This window comes from Equus quagga, unplaced genomic scaffold, assembly GCF_021613505.1.
Source record: "Equus quagga isolate Etosha38 unplaced genomic scaffold, UCLA_HA_Equagga_1.0 HiC_scaffold_32_RagTag, whole genome shotgun sequence".
Taxonomy (NCBI): Eukaryota; Metazoa; Chordata; class Mammalia; order Perissodactyla; family Equidae; genus Equus; species Equus quagga.
The window spans coordinates 317,227-329,903 of record NW_025793551.1 but is presented as its reverse complement, the minus strand read 5'-3'; the positions used below and the strand labels follow the sequence as shown (position 1 = coordinate 329,903).

Genomic DNA, 12,677 nt, shown 5'->3' with positions numbered 1-12,677 from the left:
CAGATAATAATTAAAATTAGTAGCTCACATAAGAGAAAGTCCAGGCTTGAAGATTGATTCTGCTATTTGGATATATCATCAAGGATATGTGTCTTTTCTGCTTTGTTGGTTTTTCCATCTTTGATGTAAAATAGTTACCAGGTGTGATCCAAGTGACCTTTCCTTTTTCATACCTTTCTTAGGGACATTTCCACTACTTTGCAGCTTATTTGTTCAGTACAATACTGTCATACAGTAAGTGCTCAACAAATATGATCATCACTCTCATCAACTTTTGGTGCAAGGAAAAGAATGTAGCTTCCTTTTGGTGTCTTCGTTAATCAGGAATAACTTTAAAAGGCCTGCAAGAAACGTGGCTTTGCTTCTCTTTGGCCAGATATAGGTTAAGTAATTTCTTATCAGAAGTGATGGGATTATTCATAGACCCACCATTGAGCAGGGTTTAATTATCCAAGAGGTGTGTAGAATGGATATTTTTTCCTCTATTCATTGACAAGATACCTTGGTTACATGTGAATACAGTGTTACCATTTTATTTGGGCAGACGATGGACTCTGTTCCCCCTTTCCATTTGTCTGCACATGAGAAAGAAAAAAAAAAATCTTTCCTCTGCTTTTTCCTTTCTCCACTGCTCATCAATTTTCACTTCAGATTTTCATCTTTTTCTAGGATTATTCTTAGGTGTGAGATTATCCCTTCAATGCTTTCCCTAGCAATTTTCTCACATTTTAAAAATGTTATGTGCTAAAACAAACTTTTATTGAGGATTATAAAGCTTTTATAATGTCACCCTTGGATTACATACTTGTGTATATATCAATCACATATCATAAGAACGCAGTTTATATAGTAGAGTGAAAGCACTTTGAATTTAAAAAGGCCCTTATTCTGATCATTTCTCTTTGCTGACACTGATTAGTACCAGTTTCTTTTTGAAACTTGCAATCAGTTGTATTTCTATGCTTTATTGTATTACAAAATTAAACAGATAAATTCCTAGAAAAATGAAATGAAATGAAATTTTTAAATGTACAAAGTGTAAGCCTCAATTTTTTATTAGATCGTGACATAAAATTATTTTTTTATAAATGTAATGAAAATGAATGGAACATTGGTAAAAAAAGACTTAAAAATTATAAATTGTTTATTTAGGCAACTAATATAGACCATCACTTTTGCACATGTAAGTTTTGTTTGCCCATTATAATTCACAGTGCTACTCACAGTAGGTAACATTCATCCCAACTGTTTATAATTTATTGTAAAAATGCTTGTGGAGAAACTAGTCTTGCAAAAGTAGGTTGATGGAAATGAAGAAGAGATTGTAAAGCATTCACCTCATATATAAGATAAGGCAAGTGGTGCTGTTCTTTTTTTTTAAATGCAGTTTTCAGTAGCAATTTCCAACAGCTTATCCTATAAAGTTATAATTAAATTTAAGTTACCTTTCAATGAAGAACTAAATTCAAGGTCTCTATAAGTTTCCTATTCATGAATATTTCTTTGATAGAAGTAGAATTTAAAACTTGATTAGATTTGTTGAAGACTTTTTAACAGATGTGAAGTATGCCCGTTATCTATTTCGTTGTTGTTAAATTTTAGAGTATGTCATAGCAAGCTGTAGAAATTGTTCTTTGAACTTCCTAATTTTGTGTTTGCTATTGAAAAACATGCCGTTTTCCATCTTTGCTTTAAGGGAAAAGATCATTGGAAAAAGTTATTAGAGAAAAAGCAACTCTGGTGATCTATTTTACTTGGAAAAATTGAAATGAAACTGTTTTACCTTGCAGAAACACTGAGTTCATTTCATAGCTAAAATATTCTCATCATAACTTTCTCCAGCATCACTTAATGTTTTATGACCCTCATTTACAATGTTACATAATAAAGATGATAATCTTGACTTTAATATGTAGTTCACAATTTTTAGTGCATCACTAAGTGCATTGTTTATTTTGACTTTGTAGTGAGACATTCTTGATGAAGAAAGCATTCCCACGTAAGCTCCTTATTCTTAGTAGCTTCTCCAGAATGGTTTTCTGTCATTGCTGCTCTGCTTTCACAGCATAATTTTAACGAAATTCAGGTTGCAAACCCATTTATGATAATCTAATTCACTATAGGTTTATATAGTTTTAGAACCTGTTGATTTGTCAACAGACTGAAAATAATTTTTCTTTCATATCACTATAATGGGTAAATTTCACATATGCTAAATAAAAGAAAATTGCCGTTTAATCAATGTCTGTGTATTCTTGAGATTGCAAGGAAAAAAAAGACCTGCCAATTTTATTTGATTTTCTACTAGTTGCTTCTTGAAAACCTCAAGTTATGCTATAATTGGAATGTGTTACTTAAATCTCTTCTTTGCATTTCCAAGTAAATGTCTTTGATGCAGTCTTTCAGTAATGTCTGGGCAGTATTTGGTTTTCTAGGCTTAGTAACATGAAATGCTATTTTATAAGAAGATTGCACATCAGTAGAGTATATTGGTGAAATAGTGAGTATCTGCTTCTGTTAGCTTTATACATATTTTCCCCAAATCATTATTTTGATTTTGATCTTATTCAGTTTTAAAATTTTGGAGTGATGTGGTAGTCATGTAAATGTGTCAAGCCTGAGAACCATGATTAGACTGACATTTTGTTTTAGAAAGATTACTCTTCTAAAGTGTACTGAATTAGTTTGAGCACTGGGATGACTCAACACTGAGGATTGGATATGAAGAAATGAAGGCATGAGTTATATATAATTTCTCTCTCATTCCCTTTAGTGTCATAATACTGACTTTGTCGTAATGTTGATGATGTTTAATTTTACTTTTAAGTAAGGTGAGGTTTTTTTGTGGGACTGTTGCCAGTTCTTCATAAATATTTAGTTATTCAATAAAATCTTTTATTCTTTTGTGCATTTTTTTGGTCAGGAACATTGTCCCTGAGCTAACATTTGTGCCAGTCTTCTCTATTTTATGTGGGATCCTGCTACACCGTATCTTGATGAGTGGCACTAAGTCTGCCCTCGGGGTCCAAACCTGCGAACCCTGGGCCACTGAAACAGAGCATGTGAAGTTAACCATTATGCCACTGGGCTGGCCCCTGCATGTGTATGTTTTTTAAAGTATATGTTATCAACGGGGTTCTTTTGAAAACTAGGGATACTTAAAAGACCAACACAACATACTGGAGAAAGAAACAAAGCAAATCCGTTTCATAAATTAACAGTGAACTTACAGCACGGCTTGCAGTGTTAGAATCATGATTGAGGCAGGCATGACAAGCTGTACCAATAGAAAGCAAGTGCTCTTAGAAACTAGACTTTTAAATTATTTGGTTTATGTCAAGTTTGCAATTCAGATTCTTGCTTGTAATGTAATTGACTGTAGTCACCATACTGTACATTACAACTCCAAGACTTATTTTTCTACTGGAAGTTTTACCTTTTGACCCCCTTCACTCATTTTGCCCACCCTCAACCCTTCAACTCTGGCAGTCACCAGTCTGTTCTCTGTATCCATGAGCTTAGCTTTAAAAACAACTTCTAAAAATTTATTCATTTTTTATTTTTAGATTCCGCATAAAAGTGAGATCATCGGGTATTTCTCTCTTTGTGTGATTATTTCACTTGGCATGCCTGCTGGTTCATTCATATTGTCACAAATTGCAGGATTTCCTTCTTTTTTATGGTTGAATAATACTCCATTGTGTGGGTGTACGTGTACATATATACCAAGTTTTCTATCCATTTACCCATTGATGGATGCTTAGATTGCCTACGTATCTTGGCTATTGTAAATAATGCTGCTGTGCCCTTGGGGCTGCATATATCTTTTCGAGTTAGTGTTTCCATTTTTCTCCAATAAATACCCAGAAGAGGAATTGCTGAATCATATGCTAGTTCTCTTTTTAATTTTTGAGGAATCTCCATACTGTTTTCCATAGTGGCTGCAGCAGTTTACAATCCCACCAGCATTGCACATGGGTGGACCCCAAAGGTGGACATGTGGGTTGCTTTTCTCTTCATCCTTAGCAACATTTATTTTTTGTCTTTTTGATAATAAGCTGTTTTGACAGGTGTAAGGTAATATCTCATTGTGTTTTTGATTTACATTTCCCTGATGATTCATGGCGTTGAGCATCTTTTCATTTACGTGTTATCGTAAGTCTTCTTCAGAAAAATGTCTGTTTAGCTCCTTTAGTCATTTTTTAATCATTTTTGCTATTGAGTTTTATGAGTTCCATGTGTGTTTTGGATACTAGCCTCTTTTCAGCTATGTGATTTGCAAGTATTTTCTCCCATTTGGTACATTGCCTTTTCATTTCATTCTGGGTTTCCTTTGCTTTGCAGAAGCTTTTTAGTTTCATGGAATCCCACTTGTTTATTGTTGCTTTTGTTGCCTTTACTTTTGGTGTCAACATTTGCAAGATTTTTGCTGTTTGAAAATGTTTGACATTTTGTGGTGTCTTGGGTTTGGAACAGTAAAGCAGTAATTTTCCTCTTGCTTTCAAATTTTTACTGCTCAAGGCAGGTTTCATTGTAGGCTCTGGAACACTGACCAGATTAAATATAGACTAGGCAATTCGAATTATACAGATCTCTTTGCATCTTTTGAAGGTTTTGCTGTAATAGTACTGAAATAGTGTCTTCTTGGAAATTATTTCTTTTCAGGTCAGTTTATTTCCTTTGATGATTCATTTAGGAAAGTTCTGTTTTCTCACATTACCTTATAATATGTGGTTTCCAGATAGACTTAGGAATGTAGTACAGTATGAAGTGTGACTGTTATGCTTCTCTTTCTGTCTAGAGGAAAGCAATTAAATATGCTTTCTATTTAAAAGCACACATATTATAAAATAGTTTTGTATTACTCTGGTAGGACAGTAAGGATCCACATTTGGCTTTGCAGAACAAGAGAAAAAAAGCGTTACTCAAAGTGTTCAAATGTTGGACATTTCTGAGGAAAATATTTTTTCCCCCAATTTTGCTTTTTAGTATTAACTTTCAGCTTTCAGATTATAGTAAGTTGACATTCAATTGTAAGAAATAGTACAGAGAGTTCACATACACTCATCAAAGAGTTTCCTTCATAACTATATTTTGCATATATCTTGCATAACTATAGTATAATTTCACAATCAGGATTGGACATTAATAAAGTCCAAAACTTTTGTGTTTTGGCTCATTGTTTCATTAGCATTTTCACCATTTTGTGCATTATTGGTTCTCAGTCAAAATTTGTTGACTGAACAAAATATTTACTAGGTAAGGGCCATATTCATTGTAGTAATTATCTACTTCAGAATATGTTTTAAGCCTTAAATTTTTAAAAATGCACTACATATAGGGTAACAGACTTTTTTTCCAGCATTGCGTTTATTATTATTATACTATTGTATGTTATATTATACTAGTATAATTATTTTATTATTGTGCTAACAGACACATAACATAGTATTATTTTAAACGTTTAAGAGTATGATTCAGTGACATTAAGTATATTCAGTATGTTTTACAACCATCACCACTGTCTGTTTCTCAAATTTGTCAGCATCCTGTACAAAAATTCTGCTCCCATTAAACAATAACCTCCCATTCCCTTTTTCCCCCAAATACTGTCTGTTCTGCATTCTCTCTCTGTGAACTTGACTATTTTATATACCGCGTGTAAGTGGAATTATACAGTTTCTGTCCTTTTATATCTGGCTTATTTCAGTTAACATAGTATTTTCAGAGTTCGTCCATGTCCTAACATATATCACAATTCTCTTCCTGTTTATGGTGGAATAATATTCCATTGTTTATCCATTCATCTGTTTATGGACATTTGGGTTTTTCCACCTTTTGGTGGTTGTAAATAATGCTGCTATGGTTTGACTCAGTTATTTCAGTTCTTTTGGAAATATACCTAGGAGTATAATTGCTTAATTGTGTGGTACTTTTAACTTTGTGAGAAGTGCTAAACCTTTGCTTAGTGTCTACACATTTTATATTCTTACAGGCTATACACAAGGGTTGCAAAATCTCCATATCCTGCCAACACTTCTTTTTCCTTTCTTTTTTTTTTTCAAATTAACCATTCTAATGGGAGTGACTTGAAGTTACATTGGATTTTCAATTTACATTTCCTTAATGACAAATTTTGAGAATCTTTTCTTTTGCTTATTGACCATTTTTTTTTTTTAATCTTATTTGGAGAAACGTCTACTCAAATTCTTTGCCCAGTTTTGTTTTCCTGTTTTCCTGTTGTTGAGTTGTCGGGGTTCTTTATATACTCTGGATGTTAATTGTCTCTCAGATAGATGATTTACAGATATTTTCTTGCAGTCTGTAGGCTTTCTTTTCACTCTTTTGAAGTTTCTTTTGGTGTACAGAACTTTTTAAAAGTTTTCATGACTCCTAGTTTAGTTTTTCTTTTGTTACCTATGCCGTTGTTGTCATATCCAAGAAGTCATTGCCGAACCCAGTGTCATGAAGATTTTTCTCTTGTGTCTTCTAAGAGTTTTATACTCTTAGTTCTTATGTTTTCATCTCTAATGCAGTTTGAGTTAATTTTGGGATGTGGTGTAAGGTAAAGGTTCATATTCATTCTTTTCTATGTAGTTGCTTGATTTTCCAAACACCATTTGTTGAAAACGTTGGCCTACTTACCATCTACCTGCATTAATAGGCCTGTGTATACCACCTACAATGTTCCTACCAAAGATGTTATTTGTAACTGTTCGTTGGTTACAATCTCAGATAATAAATATTAGTCCTCTTGTTAATTGAGGCTAGTTGAGGAAGCATAGTTCTGCTTGGTTCCATAGTGATCTCACATTCACATCTGGTTATATAGAACATAGAAACGATATTTCTAGAAACATACATTGAAAATAGAAACATAGTTTTTACGTAGAAACATACTTCTTAAAACTTGCTGAAGATTTTCTTTCACAAAGAAGATACTGTTTGGATTACATGTACAAGGTGACATTTCAAACATTAAGGATCAATATGTCTGTCACAATTTTAGATATATGAATTATAGATACGAATGACCCTTTTGTAGTTGATAATTGAGTAACTTGTTCGTTGGTTTCTTAATGGTATCATAGTTGATTATTTTAATTGTTGAAAAATTAATGGAGGCTTTGAAAATTAAATGGATGTTTGTGGGAATAGTTTGTAGAATGGTTGAAAGGGGCCTATTATTTTTATTTAACTAAAAAAAAACTTCAAGTGCCTGTTGTCTTCTATTAAATAGTTTATATAACTGACATTTATGTTAATAAATAGTAGACATCAGATGTTACTCAGAGTTTTTGGTAATTAGTATTTTTATGTTACCCATGTTTTCAGTAACAACTGTAGGCATATAATGAGTGATATATATATATAAAAATATGTAGTAGATATCATATAAATTATACATTAGAATATTATGTATTACTAACTAATGTTAGTAACTAATTAGTAGCAGTATCAGTGTTAGCATTATTAGATTATATACGTTAGATATGTATCTGACATTTATCTTATACATGTGTGTGTCCATAGGCAGAGTTTACAAGTATATTTACATTCTGTATAGATTTAGCTGATATGGTTAGATGTAGAGCTATAATATACATATGTTAATATTTCACAAACAATTGTATATATTTCACAGATGATTTGCATATCTTTTAAAAGGACAACTCTGTGTCATAGATGAATTTGAAGATGGGTTGCTTGATTTATATATGTAGGGTTACAATTTCTAAATGTCTTGAAATACAGTGATCCTGGAGAATCAGTAAAAGCGGATATGTTTTATTCTCTAAGTTAATGCTCATAGTATTTTTTGGGTTTCTAAAGTTCGTCTCATTTTAAGATAATTATTGATGTTCTAAAAGATACCATTGGCCTTTTCAGATTTTTGTATAATGACACACATCTCATTTAAACATTTCTGATACTTAATTTTTTTGTTTACTTGAATACTGAAATATTCAAATTTTTTTACCTACTGAAAATAGACACAAAGGTGCTGGCCTGATGGTGTAGTGCTTAAGTTCATGCGGTCTGCCTCGGCAGCCCAGGGATCATAGGTTTGGATCCTGGGTGTGGATCTACACACTGCTCATCAGCAGCCATTCTGTGGCAGTGTCCCACATACAAAATAGTGGAAGAGTGACACAGATGTTAGCTCAGGGACAGTCTTCCTCAGGCAAAAAGAGGAAGGTTGGCAACAGGTGTTAGCTCAGGGCCAAGCTTCCTCACCAAAAAAAAAAAAAGGTAAAAAAAATAGAATAATGAAATAAAATTAGTTTTCCCCCACAGTTTCCATTCTTAACTATCTCATGGAATTAACTTCAATTTCCACAATAGATTTTGAATAATAGTAATTTTTTGGTTTACTATATTTTAGTTATATGACATGGTTTCCTTATTGTATGTTAGACTGTAAAAGCCTAAATTATAAAAATTGATTTTATGCAATTCTAAATTTAGTGCATTAATGTTTTCACTTTTGTCTTAACAGCATTTTCATTTAGCTTTGATTGACTGTAATCCCTGTACTTTGTCCAGTGTTGAAAGTAAGTATTTGTAAGTACAATAGTTTTTTTGTCTTTTTGAGGAATAGAATATTCGTCGGATGTTTCAAATCAAGGCTATGAATACCTCTTCAAATCTTCTGTACTTTTGTTTCTGTTGATTATTGAGTACAGAATTCGAAGAACACAAACCTGATTCAGAGACTTTAAAACAATTGATTTGGGTAGGTTGTTATTTTTTTTTAAAGATAATCAACATGATTACTTGATAACTATAGAAATGTTGGTTTCTCACAGAGCACTAACATGTAGTGATTGTGATTGCCTACTTTGTGCTAGGTATCATTGTAGTTATTGTCTTTTTGTGTCTGTCTTTTTAAACAGAAAACTTCTTTTCCTTCTTGAAATTTACTGCCTTTGAGGATTTGTATACTCCATAGGCTATGGCTATTCTTTGAAACTCTTATGCTTGTTTAATTGGGGAGATCAGAAGTATTCAAAGTAAAGTAAAAAAGAACTGAATGGAAAGTTTGTTTTTATTTATGAATAAATTACAAATGTAAATACATATTGTTTTTGGAGCTACTATAATGGATGTATACAGTTAATATCTTCGAAAAGAATCAGGCAATATGAAACTTCCTTCATAAGATTGTCCTTTGGGATAATATTTATTCTAGTATTTCAAAAGTAGTGTTTCTGAGGAAAGTTTAAATTTCAAGACTTTTTTGAAATATTGTCAAAACTTCAGTGTGTATAATTGAAAATTGCCATGTTGAGCATTTTTCTAGTTGTATATTTAAGCACGTCTTTTGAAGTATATTTAAGAATGAAATAGGAGATTTTTACCTTATAAAAGATGATGCTGTATCTTACGGGATCTAGAAGCCAGATCGTGGTACCTGAAACTAAATCTAGAGGAAGTTCAGATGGTGTTGGGGTGCCAGTTAGCTGTTTTTCTCTTCATTGTCTTTATTAGATGGGTATGAGGTTGGGGAAAATGGGATATAGATTTTTTACATCTTTTGCCTTATTTTTACCTTTAGTGCAGTTAGATGAGATTTGTGTTAACTGGACTTCATATGGTAAGGAAAGCTATGTTGGGAGAGGGAAAAAAATCTCTTAACCTATAAAATAAAGATGTCATTTGTATGTATGGGACTTTTTTTTTGTGGTTCTTTAGGGGTTTTTTTGTTTGTTTTGTTTTGTTTTGTTAACCTGGGATAGTATTTTTCTCCTCACCAAGGAAGATTTTCTATTCTCCCTCATAGGTGATTAGTTACCTTGTAATGTATAACTATTTACATAGAGCAGTAACATTGTACCAAAAAGTTGTTTGATTTTAGAGTTAATTACAAAATTTGGATGTTTAATTTTTCTCTTTTTATGGAAAGGAATTTATGGAAATCTAGTGCAGTGTTCTTCAATCTGGATGTAGAGAAGTTAATAGAAAGCTGGAGAATTTTTTAACAAGACAGCTTTCCAGGCCTTCACACCACAGGCTCACTGAATCAGATTCATTAAGAGCTGAGCTTAAGAATTGGTACATTTTTTTTTTTTTTAATGTGCTTTAGGAACAAATTTAGTGAGTGACACATAACCATCCACACAGGAAGAAGAAAGTTGGGGAGGCCAGAAATAAATAATAGACATTCAAATTCATCAATGGTTCAAAGAGGGGCCTAGTTTGGAGGTGAAAGTTGGAATGTCAAAAGTTGATATATGAGACACCTCCGTCAGAATCCCAAAGAGGCGGTAACAGGTTCAGGTCCAGTCAACTCAAGAATCATAACAACGTTTGAAGATGAGGAGAACAAAATTCATCTTAAGGCACCCTCCAGCTCCAGATAAAAGATTAATCTACTACTTCGATGGTGGGGCCTGTGGCAGCCCTTCCAGGCGTATACCCTCTTCCACAGGCAGGCCCGGCGCATCCTCCCTGGTAGAGTTTTGTGATAATTGGGTTACACACTTTCTCGAGTTCCTTTCTCTTATGATCATACTCATCTTTCTCAGCCAGTTGATTGGCCTCCAGTCATGAGAGGACCTCATTGCATTTAGTCAGTATTTTCTTTTTATCAGACTCACTAATCTTGCCCTTCAAGCCTTCATCACTCACAGCACTCTTCATGTTAAAAGCATAGGATTCTAAGGCATTTTTTGCAGAGATTTTCTCTCTGTGGGCCTCATCTTCAGCTTTATATTTCTCAGCCTCCAGAACCATGCGCTTGATCTCCTCTTTGCTGAGGCGGCCCTTGTCATTGGTGATGGTGATCTTGTTGGCCTTGCCTGTGTTCTTGTCCATGGCTGTTACATTGAGAATACCATTGGCATTGATGTCAAAGGTCGCCTCGATCTGAGGAACTCCTCTGGGTGCAGGAGGGATTCCAGTCAGGTCAAAGTGTCCCAGCAGGTTATTGTCCCGTGTCATGGCCCTCTCGCCCTTGTACACCTGGATCAATACCCCTGGCTGGTTATCTGAGTAGGTGGTAAAGATCTGTGTCTGCGTGGTGGGGATGGTGGAGTTGCCCTTGATCAGGACAGTCATCTCGCCCCCCGCTGTCTCCAACCCTAGGGACAGGGGAGCCACATCCAACAAAAGCAGGTTCTGTACCTTTTCAGACTTGTCACCCATCAAAATGGCTGCCTGTACTGCAGCCCCATAGGCCCCCGCCTCATCAGGGTTGATGCTCTTGTTGAGATCACGGCCATTAAAGTAGTCCTGCAGCAGCCTCTGAACTTTAGGGATATGGGTGGAGCTCCCTACTAAAACAATGTCATGGATTTTAGCCTTATCCATCTTCGCATCACGAAGAGCCTTCTCCTCAGGCTCCAGAGTGCTCCTAAACAGGTCTGCACATAACTCTTCAAACCGGGCTCTAGTGATGGACATGTAGAAGTCGATGCCTTCAAAAAGTGAATCAATTTCCAAGTTGGCCTGGGTGCTGGACGACAGGGTCCTCTTGGCCCTCTCACAGGTGGTGCGCAGCCACCTCATGGCTCGCTTGTTCTGGCTGATGTCCTTCTTGTGTTTCTTCTTGAACTCCTCCACAAAGTGGCTCACAAGCCTGTTGTCAAAGTCCTCTCCACCCAGGTGGGTGTCCCCAGCTGTGGTCTTTACCTCAAAAATCCCATCATCTATGGTCAGGACGGACACATCAAATGTGCCTCCACCCAGATCAAAGATCAGAACATGTCTCTCTCCCTGACCTGCTTTATCTAAGCCATAGGCAATGGCAGCAGCTGTGGGTTCGTTGATAATTCTTAGCACGTTGAGACCCGCAATCACACCTACATCCTTGGTGGCCTGGCGTTGAGAGTCATTGAAATAAGCTGGCACAGTGATCACAGCATTGGTGACAGGGTGGCCCAAAAAAGCCTCAGCAGTCTCCTTCATCTTAGTCAGCACCATAGAAGAAATTTCCTCAGGGTAGAAAGCTTTTTTTCTCCCCTTTGTAGGACACCATTACCTTGGGCTTGCCTTCGTCATTGATTACTTGAAAAGGCCAAAGTTTCATGTCTGATTGCACTGCAGGATCATTAAATTTCCTGCCGATCAGACGTTTGGCATCAAAGACAGTGTTCTGGGGATTCATGGCTACCTGGTTCTTGGCCGCATCCCCAGTGAGCCGCTCGGTGTCCGTGAAGGCCACGTAGCTGGGCGTGGTGCGGTTGCCCTGGTCATTGGCGATGATCTCCACCTTGCCGTGCTGGAACACCCCCACGCATGAGTAGGTGGTGTCCAGGTCAAGGCCGATGGCCATTCCCTTAGCAGCAGCCATGGCTTTACGAGGCCTCGTGTCCCTCCGCCTTCGATCCAGTTTGGTAATGTTCGGATCAGAACCCTCTGATTGAGGGCGCCCTCAACATCGAAACTGCGCAGCCGGTGTCCTCCCACCCCCTCCCACCCCGCCCTACAACTTTGAGCCTGCTCCGGTCCCATCATCCTGCTTCCATACTGGCCCATGATGTCAGGGGTAGCATCTCCATTGTAACGCGACTCAAGAATTGGTAATTTTTTAATGCTTCCTAGAAGTAATTTTGTGCATGCCATTTGTTGAGAGAGAAAAAAGAGAAAAAGGGTGGGCAGGGAGGAAAAATAAAGGACAGAAAAGGATACATATTATATTTATCTTAATGATAATTTCATGATTGCTATGAAAC

The 12,677-nt window shown here is 35.7% G+C and overlaps 2 protein-coding genes across 7 annotated transcripts in view; one reads left to right on the top strand and one right to left on the bottom strand.

Annotated features, from left to right (window-relative positions):
- LOC124232194 (lysine-specific demethylase 6A-like) overlaps nucleotides 1–12,677 on the top strand; it is a 173,640-nt gene that overhangs the window by 58,483 nt on the left and 102,480 nt on the right. For all 6 annotated transcript variants that reach the window (XM_046649157.1, XM_046649159.1, XM_046649158.1 and 3 more), the window contains exon 7: nucleotides 8,501–8,555. In XM_046649157.1, coding sequence (XP_046505113.1) covers nucleotides 8,501–8,555 — 55 coding nt within the window. The remainder of the gene's footprint in view (nucleotides 1–8,500; nucleotides 8,556–12,677) is intronic.
- On the bottom strand, nucleotides 9,665–12,345 carry LOC124232196 (heat shock 70 kDa protein 1-like). Its single transcript, XM_046649162.1, is given in 2 exon segments — nucleotides 9,665–11,958; nucleotides 11,960–12,345. Coding segments are annotated over 2 exon segments (1,926 nt in total). The 5' UTR covers nucleotides 12,296–12,345; the 3' UTR covers nucleotides 9,665–10,368.